Below are 25,984 nucleotides of genomic sequence, written 5' to 3'. Positions count from 1 at the left end.
GCAGCTCTTAATTCATCATCTCCCCTTTGTTTTTCTGGGACTGACACTCAGCATTTTTGCATACTGATGACCTTATTTCAAATATAATATTCTTTTCTTTCTTACACTGTGTTGTTTTCCTGATGATGAAAAAATACCATTTCGTGATGGTCTCATGCCATGGCAAGCACTTGGTCTTACCCTCAGCATATATGAACACCTCTGTCTATCTATTGTGTCCCCTTTAATTTCACACCACAAATATATGGTAAAGAAATGAAATATTAGCCTCCTTTTAATGCATAGCATCCTAGAGTCACAAGGTATCTGAGCTGTCACCTAAGCCGTTTAGTACATTTCTGTGGTATTTGAGGTCAGTAAACTAACTAAACAGGACCCTTCCATGTTTTCATGCCAGGTGGCATTTTCTCAGATGGACCACATGATCTGATTGAGTTTCTCCTTATGTTCCTCTCTGAACATGCACAGGCATGTTAGCTCCAAGGACATGTGCTCTCCAAAATGTACCCACTTAAAACAACTTTAAAGGATGGGAAACCTTTTATAGCATAGGATACAGATGCTTTGTAAAGAAAAGAAAGTGTCAACTTCTTCTACAGAAATGGACACCTCCTCTGAATTCCGAGGAAGCCCTCCAAGCCCTGGCAAAGGTTTCCTCCTGAAGGTGAAGGGTGGGGACATGAGTTGGCCTGACAGCACCAATCTTGGGGAATTACTAGGGCCCCAAAACTACACTCACACATCACCTAATTTTATTTCCTTGACTGTAAGAGGGGAAATAAAGCATGGGTTTCCTTCTACACTCTTGAAGGCTTGGGGAGTAGAGAGTGTTTGGAACCAAGGTGGTGGCCACCTGGAAAGAAGCAAAGACCATTGCTTCCTGGTGAATGCTGGTAATTCTCATCTTCTACAAGACCATGGTATATTTGTGTGCATCTCTAAGAATCAGTGAGAAGGTTTAACAGATGACAGGGATTGCAAGAGCTGTGGACACAGTGGGCTTCTATGGGGCTCTCCTGGCACAGTACAATTTGCACCGATTCCAGAGCCGAACCTTACACAGTTTGCAGACTTGGTTTTAATCTGTAGGGTAAACCTGGCCTGGTGTTACTATCTGGAACAATTTGTTTTCTCTCTCCCAAACCATTTCAGAGGAAGCTGATTCCCTTTCCTCTTTTCTGACAGAGGTGATGGTAGCTAAGTAAAACAAGAAGAAAGAGACAGCATGATGCTATAAAAGAAAAACCCAAACATTGAGAAAATAAGACTTTTGTTATATGTTCTGTTTGGCAGCCTTCTAGAAAATAAAAAGCTTTGATGTTATTTTTGAAAAGCAAAATCTTAACCTAATCATTTCTTCCACACCTTGGGTTTGATATGAAGTCATGTGACTGCATCAATTTGAAAGAAAAATGTCTCAGGATTGTTAGTCAGATTTGTAAATACATGGTGTTATTGAAATCCCACAGCCAGTTCCGTTAACCATAGAATGCAGTCTTCCAAGATGAAACCAGGCATCAGAACAGATATTTCATAAGTTTTCCATCAGAAAAATTTCTCCTGTGGTATTTTATTTGGCATTATCTCTTAGTCATTTACTTCTTGAACATTTTTCTTTGTGTATGCACTTTAAACTCAGTAGATGCACTCCTTCTAATTATTGGTACTCAGGAAGTGTTGAGAGGCAATGACAATGAAGGATGGGATCTGGAGAGAGGGATCAGAAGTTAAGAGCTGTTGCAGAGGACCCAAGTTCTGATAGCAGAACTGACATTGAGCAACTTACAGCAGGTTGTCTAGGGGATCCAGTATACCTGTGGCCTCCTCAGTACACTGCTACGCACACTGTACACACCCACCCACCCACCCACACACCACACACACACACACACACACACACACACACACAGTAAAATACATCTTTAAGTAAAAAAAGAATTAACACCTTGAAGGAAGTGCTTCAAACCTATGGCTAAACAGACACACACTGTAGCCTCACAAGCCCCACTTACCATGGACAGACAGGCTTCCATCAATGAACACTAGGGAAAGTTCTTAACTTTGTGTGTGAGTGTGTGTATGAGTGTGTGCATGCATGTGTGTGCACCTGTGTATGTGTGTTTATGTGTAAATGCATGTGTGTATATGTATGCACTTGTGTATGTATGTGTGTACATGTGTGTATATGTGTATGCATTTGCATATGTGTAATATTGTATGTGTGTATTATATATGTGTGTGTGAATTGTGCATGTTTATGTGTATGTATTCATGGTTGTATGTGTGTGTTGTGTGGTGACTGGGTCCTGCAGGCACAGGGTAGAAGACAGCTAGGGTAATGAAGAAAAGAACAGGCCTGTGCCTCACAGTTCTGTGGTGACAGGGTCTCCCAGCAGAGCTGGTTCTGCAGAGGAGCACTCTCATGAAACCCTGGGTTTGAGCTCAGAGTGAAGCCTGATAGCAATGCTACTTGTCAACAATTGTCCTGGGGACTCTGGGACAGGTGTACCACCCACAAGAATGGACAACCCTCGCTTCTGACACAGGAAATAAGTAGACAGGGTAACCTGAGAAGAAAACAGGAGCCTTTGCCATGGCAGTGGATAAGGCTCTGCACTGGGATGCTGGGCTGAAGGGCTCCACTCATGCCCCCTGCTGGGAACATTGGGGCACAGGCCATGGCTTTGCTCAGTTCTGTTGCTTGCCTTGGGTTCAATTCTGGAGGGGTTTAACTCCCCAAATCTTGCCATTTGTTTTGAAGGCACTTTCTGGGGAAGAAGGGAGTCAGCTGTCACAGGTAATAATAACTCAGCTGCTTTGTTATTGCTTCAACTGTGCTTAGTAAGGATAGGGTTAGAATATTCTAAGTGAGCAGCAGTGCTTGTCGTGCCTCTTCTTGTTTCCTGACTTTCTTGGAGCTTCACTCTTCAAAGATGTTCCAGCAATGATGAGATCTGATTATCTTCAGAAACCAGATGATCATTTCACAGAAGCTAAATAAAATGGGGTTTATGAACATTGTGCAACCATACATGAATCCCAAACCAGTCCTGTCCAGCTGCAAGTGGATCCCCTCAAGTAGAACATTAAGTGTCTTCTAGCTGGGTATAATAAATCTCGCCTTTAATCCAGTACATGGGGGGGGTCATAGAGGATCACACCTCTATTCCCAGCATGTGGGGGGCAGAAGCAGGCAGATCTTTGTGAGTTTGATACCAGCCTGGTCTCTGCAAAGTGAGTTCCAGGACAGCCCTACTTCATAATGAAACCCTGTCTTGAAAAAACAAACAACAATAACAACAACAACAAAATTATGTCCTCATGACTTCCTGCCCACTCTAGGACTCGCACTCATGAAGGCTGTGTGTTACTATACAACAATGGCAAGAATGAGAGCCCTCCAGGCCAGAAAAATGTGTGAAAATAACATAGAAATCTGTCCCATTGCTCTCAGTGGCCTCTGACCTGCTATACACACTTATGGATTATGAGTGCATATGCCATCCACACAGCATTTGTGTTTTACATGGAAAAATCATATGAAACGCTTGTGTATATGGATCACATATGTGGGTCATATGGAGATACCAGCATATACACTGCACATGTATGTCACGTTAATCACATGCATTCCTCATGCTTAGAGCACACAAGAAAAGCACACAGAGGACCACCTAAAGTTAGTATTTTAATTATCTGTACTAATGGAGTAGAGATAAAACACGGATGCTTGAAGGAATATCTCAAAAGTGAGCTGTGAGACCAAGATTGACAAGCTACCCAGTCCAATAACTGGGGTTGCCTGAGTTACTGGGCAGCAGCAAAGGCCCTTCCCAGTCTCTAGGGCTCTTTGTGGATTCTATGAAGTACCAACAGCAACTCAGAAACAAGCTTATCACCCAGTTCTTCTCATCTTAACTCTACCCTGCTTGGCTCCCTCAATTCTCCTGCGTGCCCCAGGACTTTAGGGTACTTAGAATCAATATGTCTTCCTCCTGCCCCCACAGCCTATCAAGAGATAAGGCATTAGGTGTATGGAAAAGAAAAGAAACATGACCACCTTTATTGTCATTTTAACTTTAGAAACACAGTTAAGTATGTCCCCTGCCTGTCCCCAGATGAAGGTTTTCCACAGCCTTGTTAAGAGGGACACACCATGGCTAGGACATAGCACACACTGATAGCCACTGTCTCTAGGGTTGGGACAGAAGGGGAGAGGCAAGCTTCGCGATGTCTGTGTTTCACTCCTGGCAACTGCAGTGAGACAATCAGATGAAAACCTGTTGGTCAGAGAGAATGAAGTGACAACACCCATTTTTCTGTGGAGCTTGAATCTGAGAGAACTTTGAAGATGTAGGAATAGAGATCCCACCTACTTTGTCAAGTGGCACAGAATGTTAACTTTTCTGGGGAACAACACAAGGCCCTTGGAAACAGTGCCTCTTTGGTGTCACTCAAGCCATAAGAGACTTGTCATGGTAGAATTAAAAAGTTGTGTGGTGTGTCTGTCCATATCCTGGATAGACCTTCAAATTCAGCCCTAAGCACTAAGGTTGCTCAAGGGCGCGTGCACGTGTGTGTGTGTGTGTGTGTGTGTGTGTGTGTGTGTGTGTGTGTGTGTGTATTAATGTGTCAGACTCCAAGAGCACACTGTAAAGGCCATTGACACCCCCTGCTGATAGGAATATAAAGGGTTTATGTCTGGAGAGCAAATTTGTAACATAAATCAAGCACTTAAAGTATGCATGACTTTTGACTTCTCATGTAACTGAACCTAAAGCCTAAAGCTGTGATCAGAGAGGAAGTCACAGTTTTGCACATGAGGTTGACATCTGTAACATAATGCAAGCACATGGAATATTAACACAGTAGTATCAAACAATATAGACATATATAGACCTAGCTAAATGAGTCATAGAACTGAATACTAAGAATTTGGAAACCTGCACACACATAATTCCTGTGATCTCAGATACCTTTTACTTTTTTGTTACATAAACAGAGCATGCCACTGCAATAAACATGAAATCTGGCCTTTATGAGCAAGATGGACATCTTGACAAAATAAATTTAGGACAAAATTTTAAAATAGGAATGTGAAGTAGATGAATATGACCCTATGCGAAGCAGGCTTTTTCCTGGGCAGGGAAGTCAGATGTCTTTTGTATTTTTGTGTCCCCCATTTAAATTATGAACACACTTTTATTCATCAAAAGAATCACAACTTTTTAGTTTAAAGGGTCATTTCTTCATCGATATACAGAAAACCACTCATCAAGGTTTAGTGGATGCATTTCAGTGTGGACATAATACAGTCTACAAATATCACAGTGGTACCATGTAGCAAGCTTGAAATCTCTATGTCATAGGACAGTAGACTGCAGGTGGCTGGGGAAGCTCTCCTCCACATTTCCCTCATCTTGAAACAAATGTGATACATACCAAGCATGTAAGCTTCTCCTGATAGCAGACAAGTGAGAGGGGCTAAACACTTGCAGCTGTAAGCCTTGGGCTAGGTGCAGGTCTCTTCACATTGCATCAGAAAAAAAAAAAACTAAACAAAACAAAGGGTCAAGTTCAAAGTCAAGAGAGTGACTTTAAAGATTGATGCTTCATTTTTTAAAGGCAAACCATAATAAAAATGTCAATTGAGAAACAGCAGTAGAAACTATTTCCTGATTCGTTTTTTATTATTCCTGACACGCAGTCTGTTTCTATTGGGTCCACAAGGAAGAGACCCTCACCATACTGAATGTCCTTTTTTGTCTCCTTAGATCCTGGCCAATGTGATCATTTTCATCTGTGGGAACTTGGCAGGAGCCTACCACAAGCACCTCATGGAACTTGCCCTGCAGCAAACCTACCGGGACACATGTAATTGCATCAAGTCCCGGATCAAGCTGGAGTTTGAAAAACGGCAGCAGGTAAAATGTGTTTTTAACCCTGCATCTGTACTGTATTGGGCATTTCTAGGGTACCAGCTATTATTTAACATTAGTGGCAAGCCATCTTTCTTGGTATAAACAGGGCTGAGACATCACAGCAGTGTGAGGCAGCTGTTTTCCACCCACTTGATCATGGACATCATCCAGAATGGTTTTAGTATCAGGAAGGAGTTTAATTAGGAGTTTGGTGGCTGCCATTGTCTGCAGCTGTCCTATGACGATTGTTAGAGTAATGTATAGAAATGCATATAGGGAATTACATTGATTGTATTGAAATAGTGCAAAGCATTATTGATAGGGGCATTGGGAGGTGTGTGGAGGCAAAGCAAACCAGTGTCCTCGAGAGTGGCAAAAACACATAAAACATGCTGGCATTGGTGGTGGCACATGCCTTTAATCCCAGCACTGGGGAGGCAGAGGCAGGTGGATCTCTGTGAGTTCGAGGCCAGCCTGTTCTACAGAGAAAGTGCCAGGATAGGCTCCAAAGCTACACAGAGAAACCCTGTCTCGAAAAACCAAAAAAAAAAAAAAAAAAAAAGGACACACTGGGGAAGTCACTCGAGGTCTTGCGGTGGACATCCTTTGCTTTAGATGGTGGCATGATATTGTGTTCATGACTTTTCTCATTGCTATGAGAAAATTTTCGAGATAAGCATTATAAGGAAGAATGGATGGGTTTATTTAACACTCAAAGTTTGAAGTCTCTGTCTGTCATGGCAGAGGAGTCATGGTGGTGTAAGGCATGCTTCCATTGTGTCCACAGTCAGGAAGCTCCAGAGAGAGACGAATGCCAGCATTCAACTTGCTTGTTTTTAATTATTCTTTCTGGGGACCAAGTCCACAGGGCAGTGCCACTGACATTCAGACTAGGTCTTCCCTCATCGGCTAGACCTTGTTGGAAAACCCTGCATAGACACACCCAGATGTGTGTTTTCCATGCTGATTCTGTGTCCAGTCAAGTGAACAATTGAAGATTTACCATTGCCTGGGCCATGTGACCATGGAGGTGACAATCATGAATTAGTCTGTAAATTTCATCAAAATGTACTTTGGTGGTGGGAGGGAAAATGACTTAAGTGTCGGCACCTGATTTCTGTTTGTGTATAGATTTGAGAATAATAATCAGGTTTTTTTGTTGTTTTTTTTTTGTTTGTTTTTTTTTGAAACAGGACCAGCAACTCATTTGTTCAGAGAATATTTAGTGAACAGCATTTGTGGTGGGCATGGTTCTAGGCATCTGGGTGTCTAAGTGAGAACATCAAATCTCTCGGATTTTTTAATTAATTTTTTTTATGTCCTGCACAACTAATGTTAAATTTCTTTGTGAACAACAGGCCTCTTGGATTAATTCTTAGGAGAGGACAATGAAATGCTCTTTTCCTTTTCCAGCAAGCATCCACCTAGCAAGTAAATATTGCAACCTTCTGGGAAATCCAGAGCGTCACATTTCCACCAGGGCTAGAGAAGGACTCAGATCTCTCTCCCTTTTTAGCAGTAATTGTAGTCTAGCTGTCTCCATACTCGGTTTTATAAGCTGCTGATTGTAGAAGCACAGATTAAGATACACGTGACTAGGCCAAATACAGGTTAATTTTATTTGGGGAGAAGTCTCTTACATAAGAAACTGATGACCTGCAAGTTCCAGCTTCAATGATCCACACCCAGGTTGCTCTGTGACCCGACCGGAACCAAGAGAGCGAGCTGGGGTCCAGGACCCCAGAGCTAGCCTAACCTGTCACATCCACACCTGTGACCATGCCTAAATGGGTGTGGTCAGTGCAACAGGTGCAGGCGAGGTGAATATCTCACTACAGCTGATTATGAAGGATAGGGTCCATTCCCAACAACCTTGAAGTCTGCTAATAACTTATTTAACATCACCTAGATACTTCAAAACCATAGACAATTGTTGACTTAAATGGCTGTTCAGTTTTCTCGATATACCCATGCCTGGTTGTGTGTAATTTCTGGGTTCTGGAAATTTCCACAGTGTCAGTAAGCTTCCCTGCTCAGTCACAGGTAGTTCTGTTGTAACATGCTGTGTTGAGTTGTCCTGGGGAGACATAAAGAGCATGCATTCACACAGAGAGATCGCCAACAGACCAAGGAAATAATTCCAAGGAAATAATGCATGAGTGGGTGAATTTATTGGTTTGTCCTCAGGAAAGTGGATGACTCAAAAAAACATCCTCATTACTGAGAGCTTGACTCTCAAGTCAGAAAAGCCACCTCACTGGAGTCCTAGCCCCACTCTACTTTATATCTCTTTGATGGGGGGAATGTCCTTCTGTATATATGTTTCTCTTATTGGTTGATGAATAAAACACTGATTTCCCAGTAGCCAGGCAGGAAGTATAGGCGGGGTTACCAGACAAGGAGAATTCTGGGGAGAGGACTCAGAGAGTGAGCTTCGAGGGAGATGCCATGTAGCTGCTGAAGGTCTCTGCATTCTCTGGTAAGATGAGGCCATGTAGATGTACATAGATTAATAGTTACATGTCAATAATTAAGAGAAAGTGCTAGCCACTAAGAAGCCTGAGCCATCTGCCAAACAGTTTATAATTAATATAACTCTGTGTGTTTATTTGGGGCTAAAAGGCAACGGGACCAGGCAGGAAAGAAACTCTGCCTACAGCTCTTATGTGTCCTAGCAACATCCAAGCAGTCAGGAGGTGAGGATGGAGTCCTAAGTGTTTAATCACCCTACCCCATGCTAGGGGACTTAGCAGGTCCATCACTGTACACCTGAGTGTCACTGTACAGGAATGCTTATTTCATTGCAATGACTACAGAGCCAGCATATCTCAGAGGTCACCACAGGACTCCCTGGATGTCCAATGGTCATGTCTGCAACTGCATAGTCCAGAATTCAAATGCTTTAGAGTCGAAAGTTTCTCCAAGAAAGCCATCAAGATGGCTCAGTAGTTAAGAGCACTTACTGCTCTTCTAAGGACCTGAGTTCTGTCCCAGCACCTGTGTAGGAGAGCTCACAACTACCTGCAACTCCAACCCAGCACCTGTGTAGAAGAGCTCACAACTAACTGTAACTTCAGCTCTGATGTCCCTTCAGGCCTCTGTGGGTAACCACGTCATGTTCACATACCTCACCCATATACATAAACACATAATTTAAAAAACCCAAAAGGATAGAGATGCATTGGATTGGTCTTGATAGATACAACTAACTTATTTTTCATCACCTCCAGGCTCTATTTCAAAATAACACTAAGGCTACAGGGAACTGAAATTCCAAGTAGACAGATTACGGAGCCCAGTGTTTACAGTCACAGCTTTGACAAAAGCAGTGATTCAGGCTACTGACATCATCAACACATCATATTTCCTTGGCATGGTCCAGGGCTTTGGAAGAACATAGCATTCTTGTCTCTCTGAGCCAAGAAGCCTAAGTGCTTTGGCACTCCTTGTGGCCATGTCCACCACACTCAGCTCCTGGGTCAAGAGTTCTCAGGGGCCACAGACTATGGGGCCCTCTTGGGAGGTAGCAGAAGGGGATGGACTTGCTAGTTGGAGAAACCAGAGGTCCTTCCTAAAAGGAAGAGGAGCAAAAATTTCTGTTTATGATGTTTAATACAATAGAGTTTGGTCTATCAATTGTTAATGGTCTTAAAAGCTTGGAATCCATCTCCAGAGACTGATGCCTAGAATACACTTTCCCTGTTGAGGATTCGCAAAGTGTGTATGTAGAAAGACAATGTGTGGTGGGTTGTTGTTGCTGTTATTTTTTCAGAACTGTTTATTAAATAAGACAAAGAAACCATCTTACTTAAAATAGAACTCGGTGCCAGGAGATGGCTCAGGGGGTAAAAGCACCTGCCCATCAGCCATGAGTACCTGAGTTTCAGTTCCTACAACCTGTGTACAATCCAGACACACAGAGAGAGAATCTTTAATTTCCGAGCTCCTCTGGGAAGATGGGAAGTAGAGACAGGAGAAACCCTAAATGCTCATGGGCAGCCCACCTGGTTCAAACATCTAAAATACAACTAACGGACCTCTCTCAGATAAGGGGGAAGGGTTCTGACACATGGGTTGTCCTCTTCCCTCCACACTTTGCTGTGGTTCTCATGTACATGTCCATGTTCCCATACAAGAATCCATGTATCTATACACACACACACACACACACACACACACACACACACACACACCCCAAGATGTTGATCTGATAGATTTAAGGGAACAAATAAGAATTGAAAAAAATGACAATCTATGTGGCATTCATAGAATGGGTTAGTCCCAGAAACCATAAGGCCTGCTTGGTGCAACACACCAAACTGAGGTCTCCGGTACCATGTGTCCTTCCTTGGGTCCAGCTCACTTGCTGTCAGCCAGTGCCACCAGCTCCTATTGACTTTTACAGTACTGTGGTAAATAGTAGTATCCTCAGAGCCCCATTGTCCAGAAAGATGCATGCTGGGTAGCTAGGAAATTATTTTTGCAGTCATTACCTAGATAATAAATACTGCAACCTAATGTCTCATGACAGGTGCCCCAAAGTGAGCTGATACTACACAAGTTTGAGAGACCGTAATCTCAGCTTCGTGAATTCACCTTCTCATACCTAAGAGAGGAAAGCAGAGGGTGGGTCCCCATAAGACGACCTTCTTCAACCTATAAGAGAACTATAAACAAAAAGCTGTTGCTCCTGGGGCATGTGTAAAGAGTTGCCCGATTCAGGAAACATTTGGTTCAAATATCTGTGATGCTTTTCCTAGACACAGATGAGAAGGCTTTCTAGATATTACTATTAATACTTGAATAATATAGTACTATCTGTGCTATAAAATTTTGAGGAAGAAGAAAATGAAAGTTCTTGACAGGAATATTCTCAGAGTTGCAATTCTGCCCTAAAAGTCCACTCACGTAGGAGCAACAGAGTCCTTGTTTTTTATTAGGTGGGAACACATGCAAGTCGTTAGAACTGAGGCTGAGGTTGCCTTTGGAGGCTGGCAAGTTCACCTCTGTGTTTTGACTGTTGTCAGCTGCTTCGGCTTCTACAGGAAGAGCCACAAGAGTCACACTTGAGCATCACACAACATAACAGATGCTTCTCTGTCAGACCTAGGAACAGCTTCTCTCAGGAGTGTGTAATAGACTCTCAGGAATTGTGGAGAGCTGGCTTCAGAGCCAAACAAGAACCTTTCTCTTAACTGCTATAGCAATTGAGATTGATGTTGCCTCCGTGGGAGTAAAAGTTGATTTTTTTGGTGTAGAGAGAATAAGCCTCCTGGGCATAGGAACTCACACCTGCAATCCAAGCAGTCTTGAAGGTGACACAAGCAGATTGCCATAAGTTAAAGGACAGTTTGGGCTACATCGTGAGTTCCAGAAGACCCTGGGCTACATAGTGGGACCCTGTCTCATGAAACCAGGGACAAGGAGAAAGAGCAAAAGGAAGGGGAGAGACAGAAAGAGAGAGAAAATAAATCCTCGTTAGGTAATATATTGTCACCACTTTAAAGACATTAGAAGTGTTTTTACATGGTTTATTTTGATGTGGGTTCTGTAGATAGAACACACACTCAGTAGGAAACACTAGCCAAGTGAGGCCAAGACACCTGGATTCGGAGACCTGTTGGGAGGACAGACGAATGGGTTTCTTTTCTTTTTTTGTATTCCAACTTCCTTCCTTGCAAAGTTCAAAGGAATAATAAACAAAAGCTTCCATGCAACCCTCAGTGGCAGACAGCAAGTATACCATCTGTAAATGAACAGGACAACAAAGACTAAGAATGTACTGTGTGAGACATTACACGGCCTGGGCTGATGTGGCTCTGGATGTGTATCCTAAACTTTAGTCCTTTTACAAGAAGGGAAAGGAGAACAAACTAACTAACATTTCACTGAGTTCTCGTGACATGCCAGGTAGTGTGCTTAGTTGTAGATACACCATTGTGTCTGATTCTTGCTGCTGGTGTAACAATTCTCATACTTGATAGCTGAATACAAGTAGGCTTATGATGTTGTGGTTACAGAGGTGAGACAACCAAACACACCGACAGACCTGGCTCCTTCAGGCCGAAGGGAAACTTTCTTAACCTCTTCAACCTTCTAGAAGTTCTGTTAGCTTTTAGCCCTGCCTCCCTCCTCAAAGGCAGCAGGATCGACTCTTCTAATCAGACTGTCTCCCTCTGTCTATCTTCTGGTTCTTCTGTGCCACCTGCCTTCTGTTCTGACTCTGGCCCTAACACTGGGATGACTTAGATAACCCAGAAGACTCCTAGATTTACCCACACTGGAAAACCCTCCCAGTTGGTAATAGTGTACCTCCCTTGATATGAAACCCTGGTTTTGGTTTCTACCATTGCACAAAACCAAGTGCACTGGCACACACTTTCGATCCCAGCACCTGGGAGGCAGAAGCAGGGGGACTCTAGTGTTCAAGGCCACACTCAGCTATACAGCTGGTTCTAGACCAGCCTGACATGCCTGAGACCCCGTTTCAAAGTCAAACAGAAAACTCCTCATTTGATATTTAACGTAACATGGAATTGGAGGGTGATGTCTTTGTGGAATCTGACCACTTTTCTGTTTACTCCTATAGCAACTTGACACACAACTTATACCTTTTCCCACCAATGTGGAAGCCAAGTTATTTGATATAAATTCACAATTTGTAACTATGGTTTCCATGGCTTATGTCTTTTGTGGATCAGGGTGGGTTTGCTGGAGCAATCAATTGTCAACACTGAACTTCCAGGGACCAGAATACCCATAGAGCAGCCTAGAACTGGCCCTGTCCTCGAACTCCGTGTATCAGCACACAGTTCATGTTTATGTGACTGCTGATGAAGGGTGGTGCTTGATGGCGGCCATCCTTATGTTCTGTGTTAAGTTTCCACAGCACAGGCTTCATGTTTTGTTAAGACAAAAGGATTTTAACCAAGAATTCTGTTTCTGGATCGTGAGTAGTGGCTCAGGGCTAAGAGTAGTGCCCGCTCTTCCAGGGGACCTGGGTTTGATTCCCAACACCCTCATGGCAGCTGGCAACCATCTGTAACTCCAGTTCCAGGGATCTGACACCTTCTTCTGGCCTCCAAGGCAGAGCACACACGTGGGACAAATGCATACATGCAAGCTAAACACCCATACACATGAAATAAAATGAAGGCAGAACTCATTCTTCTGCTTCCTCTCTTTGGACTTTTGGTAGGAAGCTGTTATAGTTTTTGCCAGTCCCATCTCTCTGTGTTCAAGTTTGCCTTTTATCTGCAGAATGGACTGTGCAGGGGAGGACACACTGATGAGAAGACTCAATATCCCTCCCCATGGCTCTTTCTCAGCATTGGCAGTTAGAAGCCAAGGTGGCATCTCGATAATGGTCCCCTCCCAATGAATGTCCAAGTTGGACATGGAAAAACAGGAAGAGTTGGAACCAGGAATACCTCCCACTGTAGCTTCTGGATAACCAAAGTAGCAGATTTTCTTGCCAAATCTTTCCATAAACTTGCTCAGATGGTGCACACAGCAGAGACAGCAGAATGTGGGAGCCCCAAGTCAGTTTGTCTCATCTTTATAGTTTGGCTCAAATATGCCCACTCTGCCCAACTCCTGCATCCTCAGAAACAGGTAACTATAGGCTCTCTGGTCCTGGGAACTATTTGTGCTTTGCTTCCTTCTACTTTAATCAGTGTCCACTGCTCTCTCTGGCATCTCCTCCCTGGCAAGGAGGTCTCACAACTGTCCTCTGTGACACAACTTTCTGTTTATTTATGGCTTCAGAATTTCATATGTGAATATGCATTTTGATCAAATCCACACCCCACTCTCCTCAGATTCCTCCCATAGCCTTCCACCAGGATTCCCTTCCGACCTCATTTATTCTGTCTTTAAGGCCACTGAGTCCACTTAATGCTGATGGTATGTGCTAGGCTGCAGGGCCATCTACTGGAGCATGGGCAGCCTATCAGGGTCACCTTTGAAGACAACTGACATCCTGTTCCCCAGCAGTTATTAGTTGCTGATAGCTCCTCACTTAGTGTTGGGACTGGGCGAGTTCCTCCTCCTTCCACACTAGGGTCTTGGCTTCCTTGATCTTGTGTCTGTAGACAGAGCACTGTGAGTTCATGTGTGCTGTGGCCCTGATGTATCCAGAAAACAGTTCTACAGAAGTCCTCCCCCACCTCTGACTCTTACACTCTGTTCCCCTTCTTATTCAGTGAATCTGAGCCTTGGGGGAAGAGTACTTCACAATCTCATATTCTCTGCACTTTGGCCACTTGTGTCTCTCTGTTAAACTCCACCTACTGCAAACAGAAGATTTTCTCATTGATGCTGTAGTTTTAAGAGTGACCAACTGCATTTTTGTTGAATTGGAGGCATGCTTTCAACACAGAACTCACATCTGGTGCTAGTAAATGGGCCCAAAGCTCACAACTGCCTAGTCCATTGGCCACAGAGGAGAACTTGGTACTCTTGCTCTACTCAATGGGCATAGAATTAACCTGCTCCCTGAGTCCTGATCTTTCTACGCATGGGTCCGTGCAGCTCCCGTCCCTAATCAGAGGAGCTTCTGTTTTGCCATCTTTCTGCTACAGTTATCCACTTTAGCAAATGATCACAGTGTACCTTTCTCTTTGGTGTGTCTCCTTCCAGAGAGACCACAGCTCTATAGGAAGAGGTTGATGGGGGATGACCTTCTGTATATATGTTTCTCTTATTGGTTGATGAATAAAACTCTGTTTGGCCAGTGAGGCAGGAAGATAGGTGGGACTAGAAGACGAGGAGAGTTCTGGGAAAGGTAGGCAGAGGGAGCCTGCCAAAACAGACGTCATGTAGAACACAACGGAGTAAGAGGTCCAGAACCTTCTCCAGTAAGATAAGACCATATGGAAATCCTTAAATTAAAAATAGAAATAAATAAGACAGAGGTAGCCAATAAGAAGCCATAGTCATCGGCCAACAGTTTAATAACTAATGTAAGTCTTTGTGTGTTCATTTGGGGCTGAAGCGGTGGGACCTGGCAGGACAGGAAACTCTAATCAACAGCAGGTTATACTGGTTATTGTAGAACACATTAGTAGATGAAGCAGTGCAGATGACAACACATACTTTGTTTCAAATTTGGGAAGAAAAAGATGGGAGACTTCCCAGCAGAACTCTGTTTACTCTGTCTGCTGTTCTGACCCACCAGAATGAAATGCAAGGATGGCTGGAGTAGTTTGCACTGCAGTACATGGTGTTGTATGCCCAGGAAGCTGGGATGGTACAGCTCATGGAGAAACTTCAGGAAAACTGTACTGAAATGTTCAAATACCGGGGTGTTTTCAGGTGAGAAATAGAATCAATTCTGGGAGAAATTAGTCAACAGTCTTCAAAGCAATCCTTTAGTTAAAAGAATTAAGACACCACCCATTTTTAGAGATTGCAATAAAGGCTGTGCTGTGAGCATTCTTTTTAAAAGGAACAACAACACACAAAAAAAAAATTCTTTGAAAGATCAAGAAAGATGGAGAGAAGCTGCCAAAATTCATCACCTCATCTTGCTGCCTAAGGAAAAGCAAAAGCACAGAGGATTCTAGAAGTTCACAGAGGGCAGTAATGTGTTCATTTTTTAAAGAGACTGATATTTCTCTAAAGAAAAATAATGAAACAAGAAGAAATTCTCTTACTGATCAAGGGTATACAAATGTCTCTTTCTACCATGAGCAGAAAAAAGTCTAATAGTAAAATAAAACTCCTGAAGTTTCCTCTGTGTGAGAAACTTCAGCAACACCTTCTGCCAGTCTAAACACATAAATCTATGGAGAGAATCACATGGAAAGCGGTTCTGTTACTCCAGACTGTGACACGCTCACACTGTTGATAAGAGCAGAAAGGCCCAGAACCTAGGATGGTGTCCTGGGAAGGACACAGGCTTCACTGCTGCTGATGCCCTGGAAACTTCCAGTGTTTTAGGCTGATGACTTTTTATTCTTTATGATGAGACATCTTGACACTTTCAGGAATGCATAATAGGAAAAGCATAAGCAAATGGGAAGAATTAAGAATGCTCAGGACCAGTTGATATGAACAAAAGCAATAAAAAAGGAATTATAAAATAATTAAAATTTAGAAAGCAGTTTGAAACTCTCCCATTCTGGTTTCGTCATCATCCATTCATCTGGTGTTTGTCACTTATGGGAGAAACTGTGGCCCCATTTCAAAGTCTTCTAAGACCACCGTCATGTTTTTGTTTTGTTGCTGAGTCTTAATTGTAGGTTTGATATTATAGTTTTTTACTAGTAAAGGGGGCATTCCCAAATTCCCAAATTTATCATTACAGACTCACTTTCTACTTTGTGTAAACTACTAAATAAGTGGCTCACTCTACATCGTGAAGCTCACTAATCTCACACATTTGGTGGTCAGTTAACATGAGCACAGACCCCCCCCCATCCATTGTGTGCTCACTGAGACAATGGAAGTTAGGACTAATGTAAAGATTCTGTGGATTCTTGGGTGCCTTTTGTCACTTCTTGCTGGATGTGACCAAGTGTCCTGTCAATAGAAAATGTGATCCTTGTCTATTGTAGGTCCCATTCATTCTTATAAGATGGTGACTGTAGGTGTCATCTGACCTGGAAGGCAGGGAGAATCTAATGACCAAACAGGAAATAGCAGAGCAGTGTTTCCTTGTGGGTCCCAGAAGAGAGAGGGCAGCACACAGGCGTGGGGTTCTGGAAAGTGTTGTAAAACATGGCCTTCACTGAGTCTGAGAGCCACTCAGGCGGCTTTCCTGAAGTGAGACCTACTTGGTGGGCTTGGAGTGATCGGGCACTGTCTCCAGGTACTTAGACTGTAACTGGTAGCCTTGTGATACAGCTGCATAGTCTGTAAAGGATACAGGGTCATTGAGGAGAATAAAATACAGAGTATCTAAATGTCTCATGGGGAAGCAAAGGAGAGAAGGGCACCGAGAAGGCCACACCAGGCAGGGCTCTGCATTAATCAACTCAAGAAAAGGGATAGGCATGTAGAAACTGTCCAAGGAGAACCAGTCCTGCTTCTAAATCAAGAAGGGCAAGCTTACATTTAAAATAAGGGCAGAACAAAATTATACAGAGTCAGTATGTGAAAGAAAATCCAGATTGTGTTTCGGTGAGAGCCAAGATAATAAGGCTCGTAGGGCATATCAGTCAGCTAAGTCAAAAGCTAAAGGAGGCATAGTGGGAAGAATGGCGAGCAGCTGCCCCCAATCATCACAACGAGTGTTACCCAGGAGCCTGGACCAACAGCATAAAACATCAGAAGATGATAAAAACGGCTGAGGCTTTGTGTAAAGAAAAGGGAGGTTGGAAGGCCATGAGTGTGGTACTTCCTTCTCCCTCTCTCCCTCTCACCTTTTCTCATACAGAACTGGAGCATGTATACCATGGAGATAATAGCATGAAGACACATCCATGAACCGCAGACATCCTGTGTCCTAAAGGGAGCAGCTCTACTTTAATACCTGGCACCAAAGAGGACCAGAGAACTTTGTATCGTGTATTGGCTGTTTCTAGTGTATGTGATTATGTTTTCTGATGTATTGTTGTCTTTGAGGTTTCTTCCTTATTCAGAATTAAATTTCATTTTATTCATAATTATTTATTCATTTTATGGAAGGAATAGGGAGTAATGCTGTTTTATACATTTTTAAATACTTCCATGTTTAATCTTTTCTGTATATTTGATTCATTCTGCTGTGAGCTACTAACAAGGGTTTTAGGCCATATTGAAACAACTAAAAAGTTATTTTAAAATAAACAAATAACATTAAAAACTATGAAGAAAGCAAAGCATTAACCAGAAGGTGTGTTTACCCAGACCTGGCTTAAATAGATGTTTTTGACACTGCCTTTGTGATGTAAGTTCACTGGTTTCTAAAGCAAAGCCTTGAGCTGCATCACTTGGGAAGCAGAGGCAGGCAGATCTCTGCGATTTCCAGACCATCCTGGTCTGCATAGTGAGTTCCAGACTGGCCAGGGCTGCATGGGGAGACCCATATATAAAAAATCTGCAAATATTACTGAATGTTGTATCTTGAGCTAACTGCTAACTATGTTTTCATCTGTGCTGGTGAATTTCACTAAAGCAAGACATGGTAGAGTATATAGGAGTGGTTGTCGCAGTGTGTATACTGCAGGTCACAAGGAGAAACATGGACAGCCGATCCTCACCTTTAGAAAGGAAGGTAGATCAGGAAAGACTGAGAACCTAGGCTCTGGTGACAACACAGTTTCTTGGGAATGTGCGACCTGAAGAATAATGACTAAAATTTGTGGAAAAACAAAGGAACACTTTTGCTAAAGATTAATAGTTCATCAGCTGGTGTGAGCGAATACTAAATGTAGAGAATTCCACCCCAGAGAAAAGTGATGGATCTCTCAAAGTTGAAGATGAATAATGGGAAAAAAATTAAACTTGCCCTTAATTCAAATTTTATGTTTTATGTCCTCAAGAAAAATGTGCATTTCATGACTGCACATTAGCATTTATAGCTACTGTCTTTTGCATTCTGGGACCTTATGATTTTATTTGATTTGACTGAGAAGGGAACATTATCAGAATGCACCGTGAAACAGTCTGGATCAAGAATATTATAGTGCAGAAAAAGAGAAATATACAAATTTTATGGTAGTTTAGCTGTTTTCTGAATAGAATGAGTTTAATCATCCCATTTCTTGTTATCTTTCTTTACCCATGAAATAGAGTATGATGGGCTACGTTGTCTGAGTCTAAGGAAATCATCATGGCTAATGAATCCTGGAGTTGAGAATGGGCTTGGAAAATTCACTTTTCTCATAGATCAAAAAAAAGTTTTGAATTTGTTGGATGTTCTTTTTCTCTTTTGGGATGACCATGAACAGAAAGATGAGGAAGGAGAGCCCCATTGTTGGCTCATACCCTTCATCCATCCCTTCCTCAGCGAATTACCATTGAACCCACTCATCTCTTTGAAGCCACCATTACAGGTGTTCCAGTGAAGAGTCCAGCACTGGATGGGGCTAAAGGAAAGGAGGATATGTGCCATATGGAATCAAGACACCCATTTCATGTGCCCCAAAACTCTTAGATGCTATAAGCCTCTGTCTAAAACTTTCTTCAACTTGTGCTAAAACTGAAGTTGTACAAAATGAAGAAATAAAACACAAATTACCCAAAATTCCCAATACAAAGACTAGCATAGATGATCATGGGGCTAGGTGTGAATCTGTTCTGTTTTCCCTTGTTGGTGAATTATCTTTCTGTGCTATGCTAATTTAAGAGGTTCCAGGAGTCACATCTAATTTTTAACCTCAAAAACTGAACTGTATGTGTGTATACATAATTAAATATAAACATAGGCCACCATGGTTGTCTGCACACTGGAGAGGCTGAGAACCCAGCATTTGCTCAATCTACAGACCTGCTGGTAAAAGTCTAGAAGATTCCTGAAGAGACATTGACCTTCAGTCTGTGTTGCAAATCTAGAGACACAAGTCTCATGCCAGCAACAGCTGCAACAACACATTTCTCCAAGAGGAAGTGAAACAAACATGCATTCCTGCTTTTCCCTTGGATCTTCTTGTATTCAGGCCTCCCAGATAACAAGTGCCTCTTACTCTGAGAACAGGTCACCCTGCCTCAATTCATCTCCTATGACAACACCCAGAGGTGTGGCTCTTAGGTGCTTCCAGATCCCATCAAGGTGACAATCAAGGTTAATTATCATTTTATAGGTCATCAATAACATTCTTGTCTAGCAAGCTGTAGGTCTAAATACAATCCCCAGTCCAAAGAAAAAAATGGTTAGCCATTATATTATCATAGGTTGAGACTGACTGTGCTACCCCTGCTGGCTAGTTAAATGCTCTCTCGGAACGCTTGTATGATATTAGGGTACAGTTTAGTAAAATACTCTAGCAAAAAACCCAACCTTGAGCATTCCCTGTGTTGTGTAGTCGATTGCATACTCTGCCAAAAGTGAAAAACAGAGCAATTGCATGACTGTACTTTCCTACCTTTGGAAGGTCAAGAAAATCCCAAGTTGAACAAACATAAGTCAGCATATACATAAACCAATCGTTTCCAAACATCACTGTTGGTCTACTTTGAGACCTGCTTTCTTCATTTTGAGTTGCCTACATGAGAATGGGCTGAGGTTGTCCCTTTTTTCATTTTCAACTAGGGAGTCTGATTTGTGCTGCCCATATATTCATGGGTGTGGGGTGCGTCTGACCTATGAATGGCAACATTCTTAAAGAAAACTGAGTATACTTCTCACAGCAGTTATCAGCTGCCAGTAGCTTCTCAGTGAGGGGTAGAAGCACGTGTCTACCTCCCTCTCTATGCTGGGAATCGGTCATGCATGAACTTGCATGGGGCTTTGGCATGTTGTCATAAGTGCTGTGAGTTCCTATGTGCATTGTGCTATTGTATCCGAAGGACACTGTCCCCTTGTATTCATTTGCCACTTCTGGCTCTTGCAGTCTTTCTACTCCCTTTTCTGCAATGAGCCCTGAGCCTTGGATGGAGAGCATGCTCCATTTAGGGCTGCACATTCTAGAGTCTCTTTTCTGCTCTTTGTCCAGCTGTAGGTCTCTGTGCTGATCTTCATCTACCACAAATCGAAGCCTCTCTGGTGAGGGTTAAATGATGTCTTAATCTATGAGGATAAAGTCATTAGAAATTAGTTTTTTAAAAAAGAAGTTAGTTTAATATTATGTCTATTTAGCACAGTAATAGCAGTGGATTCTCCCCTGGACCCTATGACCAGTGTAGTTATGGATTCTTAGCCCAAAAATGATTCCTGGTCTTGGTTTCTCCTGTGGGCTGTGACTGAAATCCATTCAGAAAATAGTTGGTTATTCCCATGATTTTAATGTCACTCTTGTACCAGTGGACATGTTTTGCCAGGTCAGTCATCACCGTAACTCATGAGGTTCATAGCTTGTCACTTTTCTTCTCTGGTATCATGCATAGTATTTTTTAGCACTATGAAAGCTACCCAGATTAAGATTCCCAGGAAGTGCTAAGTCCAGTTTAATGTTTTCATGTTCTATGGTTTGAATGCATGGTGGCTTCAACAATAGGGTCTAAGTTTCAAATTCCGGAGCATAACTAATAGCATTGACAATATCCTATAATATTTGGGACCACTGGATATCAACAGCGAAAGAGCAAAGCCATTTCCAGCACTGGGCTTTTGATTTGCTATGTCTTGGAATATTCTTGCCAATGTTTGACATTGTAATTATCATTTATCTCAGTGACCCTAACAATACATGTTTATTGTCTTTTATGCTGCTGCTTAAACATTGTGATTTACTTTATGTAACAATCAATTAATAAATGGAGAAAGATGTTTCCTTCCTGAGCTTTCTGGTCATTAGTATTTTCCTTCTTGCTTCCTCCAGCTTACCACTTGCTTTCTTGAAAAGAGAAACTATTTCATTTACTCAGTACTAAACACTTCTTAATGTCTGTGCTAAACTAGTGTCTAAATGCACTGCTCAAATGAAAACATTCCAACCCGCACATCTAATGTTTGTTTCTGGGGTTTTGGTGGGTTTGGGGGAATATTGTTTGTTTTTATTGACAATGGATTCTTCTCTTACACAATACATCCCCTCCTTCCACTCTTTGTCTATATAGGGAAGACATCCTTAGAGTGTCAAGGATATAGTTTCATTTTTTTGACCCTTTTGCATTTGTACAAACCCTTTAAGGGCATTCTTCCAATTCCTTCTCACCCATCACATCCATTCTTTAGGACATTTGTAGAGGTGTTTTGTCTCAATATCTGTGTTAGTGAGCTTTCCTAGGTCACAAATTTCTAATCATTCTGTTTAAATTTATTACTGGCTTTCAAATCCACTATAACTCTGCACTGTATTTTGTTTGTTTGTTTAGACATTATTGCCGTCAATGCAAAGACACAAATTGGTCAAATCCCACCTTTGACTGAACCATAGCTTCCATCACTGTTTCTATTTATGCTCTCTTTTTACCTGCCCCAGCCCTAAATCTCCCTATCCTTACCTCTGCTGTCATTGTTTTGTCCTCTGTACAATTAACTGCTGTGTTTGGTTTCCTCTTTGTCACGGCCACAGTTACTTACGTAGTTTTATTTTTATGCCCCCAGAATAGTCAGATTCATACCACATAGGAGCATCCTATTAATCCTCCCAAGGCACAGTTAATACCAGGCAAGGCTGAGCCTGTTAACAGCTTGGCCTAGTTAATAATGCAGTGTCCCTAACAGATGTCCTCTGACTTAATATTGAGAATGAATATTATGTAATTTCTATGAGCCTGGCACTGGGTCTACATTGCTTAGGTTTGAATCTTTTGCCACCCAAGTTACAGTGGGAAAATTACTTCAACTTTTTAACCCTTAATTTCATAATCTGTAAATACCTCATTAGGGGCTGCAGTATTTATACATTTTATCATCACCCAAGGGATATTATATGCCCACCATATATATTATATTTGAATTCTGTGTGGCCAAATAAAGGTGATGTTAAGTGTCTCTGTTAGTTCTCTGTTGCTATGAGGAAATGCCCTGACAAAAGCAATTTAAGAAAGGGTTTGTTTGTCTCACCATTCATGGCAGGGAAGTCAAGGCAGCAGGGACTTGAAGCAGTTGGTCACCTTGTACCCAGTCAGGAAAAAAAGGAACACTGAGCACCTGTGCCCAGCTCACTTTCTCATTTGAATACAGTTGGAGATTCCAGTCTAGGGAATTATTCCATCCACTGTTCCCATCTCATTCAACCTACTTAAGATAACCTCCAACAGGAATGCCCAGAGTCCCATCTCCCAGGTAACTATAGGCCTCGTTAGATTGACACCTGAGAATAACCATAACAGAATCATGCATTGTGACATGTCAGGGCAGAAGCTGTCCTGGTTAGTGTTTATCACCTGGATAAATGCTAGAGTAATCAGAGATGAGGAAACCCAGTTAAGGAAATACCTCTATCAGATTCCTAAAGGCAAATCTGTAGAGCATTCTCTCAATTGATAATTGATGTGGAGAACCTAGCCCACTATAGGTGGTGCCACCCATGGACTGATGGTTCTGGGTGCTAAAATAAAGCAGTCTGAGCAAGCCATTGGAAACAATCCAGTAAGAGACACTCCTGCATGGTCTCTGCTTCTGTTCCTGCCTCCAGCTTCCTGCTTAAGTTCCTGCCCTGACATAAACCATTTCCCTCCTAGGTTACTTTGGATCATGATGTTTTGTCACAACAAACTTGGGTAGAGACGTAGCTGAGACCCTATAATGTGCCATTGGCTTCATAGGAAAATCTGCCAGAGTTATAATAAATGTGAACAGCTTCTGCATCTTCAAACAAAATAAGCTCAAAAGACCAGAGTAGAATTCACTGACAGCCATCCTCTGAATAAGGAAATGCTGGAGATTAAAGGATGCTGTACTCCCGTTACCAATGAGAAAGTCAACAAGCTGTGTAAGGAAGATGACAAGGTTGTGGACCAGGTTCTCTGTGAGTTAACAGCTCCTAAATCTCAATGTCTCTTTCTAGTAAGAAATGAATAAAAGTCATTACTGAGGGACACGTCTTTGCACTGGGAGAAAATCATGGATAAATGATAAGTTTCTTTGGTGAAGAGCTTGAATCTTCCTTTATTCAACAGGCACCTAAATCCCCACAGCAGACTCGATTCACTTTATATGAAGTAAGAGAGATCATAAAAACTGAAAGGGCAGAGGCGGGAAGAAGAAACTAGTTAACTGCTATTGCATCTTTCATCAACACCAGCAGACATTAGAAACTGGCAGAGCAAAAGTTTTAACACACTACTGAAGTCCAGTGTTTCACTTTAACTTCTATATGCCAAGTCAAATGAACATTTGTAAATAGCTTAAAACCAAGACGTTGGGATGAGCATGGATTTAAGAAGTCCAACATCCACAAGTTAAGCAAACCAGGATTATTTTAAGATTTACTTCAGTAAGACCAAAATCAGTTCAAGTAAAAGACAGGGAAAGTTGGGGATAAAATAAGCATTGCAAGGAAATAAGCTATTTAAACTTAATAATTGAGTCTAAGTTATTAGTAATTATACCATTAAACAATGAGAAAGATAAGTCTCATTTTCTTAATGAATGCTTTCACCCTGGAAATTATTGAAATGATGGGTGTCTCATCTAGTAGACCTGACTGTATGTGTGTACATACATATTTATATGTCAATAAATTTTTAACTACAAATATGCACATAAATTATTTATCTTTTGCTTTAAGTATGAATACTCTATCCATGCAAGCACATCTTAATAGCTTATTCAGTTGGTTTAAGTCGTATTAAGTGCCTGCCTCTTAATGTCATATAGCTCTAAAGAAGAAAAAATTTTATATTCATCAAGTTGACCATGAGTTCTTTAATTTGAAAAGGTCACATGCGGTAATTTAGATTTTGTTACAAAAGAGATCAGAGACTTTGTTTATGTACAAATAAGACATCCACTCGAATTATGAATCCAACATGCCAAGTCACTGATCTTTTCCTTCTGTCAGTGTGTGGTAACATCTCAGTTTCAGGCCAGATAAAGGGTGCTTATTTTGCATCAACTATGAAGTTGGCCGGGTTCAAACATCTGCAGTTGCTGTTGATGGACTGGCTGCCTTGATGGTTCCTCGTCGTTCCTCATGTTGTCTACTTCCTTCTCCATCGAAGCATTTCAGTCATGAAGTACAAAGAAGTACATCCCGCATCCATCCCTCCCTCCCCCCTCCCTCCCTCCCTCCTCTCCCTCCCTCCCCTCCCTCCTCCCTCCCTCTCCCCTCCCTCCCTCCCTCTCCCTCCCTCCCTCCTGCTAAAGGAGACAGGGGACATGTCAGAATGCCGAGACCAGTTTAAATGCAGCCTGGGTTCAGTTTCCTCATGTGTAAAATGAGGCCTCCAGACTTTATCTTGAGCAGGTTCCTTCCTGCCCAACCATCCATGAGTTTATACATTTTTCTAATATATTTTCAATTTCTCATGAACCTTCCAAGAAAAGTATGTATGACTGGTTGCTTTTTCTTCACACTTTTAATTGTAAATCTAATTTTGCTTCTGATGGTTCCTTTTTGTTGTTGTTGTTGTTGTTGTTCTTACATTGTCATCCTTACAATCTGTAGACATTTGTTCTAGCCTGGAGGTCATAATGTTCCTCTTTTATGTCACATTGAGGCTTTTATTACATTTTATGTTTGTTTTTCTAGACAGGGTTTCTCTGTGTGGCCTTGGCTGACCTGGAACTTGTTCTGTAGACCAGGCTGGCTTTGAACTCACAGAGACCCACCTGCCTCTGCCTCCTGAGTGCTGGGATTAAAGGTGTGCACCATCACTGCCTGGCATGGCTATTATTTTAATTATAAATATTCAACTTTGCTTATACTCACAGAAAACCACAGGATAAAATATTGGACAGAAATATACACATTTGCCCAGACATACAAACACAAGTATACCATCTTCCTCTCTGCATTCTCCTGAGTTTGCTGGCTTACAGATAACAAAGGTCTGCAACAATAGCTGCCTCAGTGAGATCCTCAGTAAATGACAGCTGCCATAATTTTTGTCATCTTTGATTGTTTGCACTGAATGCTAATGAAGTTGAGTTGACTAAAAGAAATTATGAAATGATAATTACATAAAACATAATCAACACTCACAACTACAGAACTGAATGCTAGATTTAAGTGGCACAGGAGGCTCAAAGGGCATGGAATCTTCCACTGTGCACCTCTGTGGATACCTCCAAAACTTTCTTGGCTCCTGCACCCTGGAGAGAGATCACCCCCTTGTGTGCACCCTAGTACTGCTGATGTTGATAAAATAATGAGTATGAATACACGGTGGCTCTAAAAATAATTCACTTCTATGGAGCCTTACAGAATAAGGGCCAATTTAAAAGGAAAACAGAGCTGAACATAGATACTTTTTCCCACAACCTAATAAAAGGGAGTTGAGCAAGATGCTGCGGTTCCTGGAAGAGAATTGTCTGTTTGTAGGACAGTTGCCTAGGGAGTATTGTTTGCATCAAAAGATGCTGAAGG

General features: G+C 42.0%; 1 protein-coding gene across 1 annotated transcript in view; it reads left to right on the top strand.

The window, feature by feature from the left end:
- Adcy2 (adenylate cyclase 2) overlaps positions 1 to 25,984 on the top strand; it is a 359,351-nt gene that overhangs the window by 191,011 nt on the left and 142,356 nt on the right. The window contains exon 4 of the mRNA XM_027400117.2: positions 5,775 to 5,924. Coding sequence (XP_027255918.1) covers positions 5,775 to 5,924 — 150 coding nt within the window. The remainder of the gene's footprint in view (positions 1 to 5,774; positions 5,925 to 25,984) is intronic.

The sequence above is a fragment of the Cricetulus griseus genome, chromosome 2, assembly GCF_003668045.3.
Source record: "Cricetulus griseus strain 17A/GY chromosome 2, alternate assembly CriGri-PICRH-1.0, whole genome shotgun sequence".
NCBI lineage: Eukaryota > Metazoa > Chordata > Mammalia > Rodentia > Cricetidae > Cricetulus > Cricetulus griseus.
Note: the sequence above shows the minus strand (reverse complement) of the source record. Positions and strands in the feature narration are given on the sequence as shown.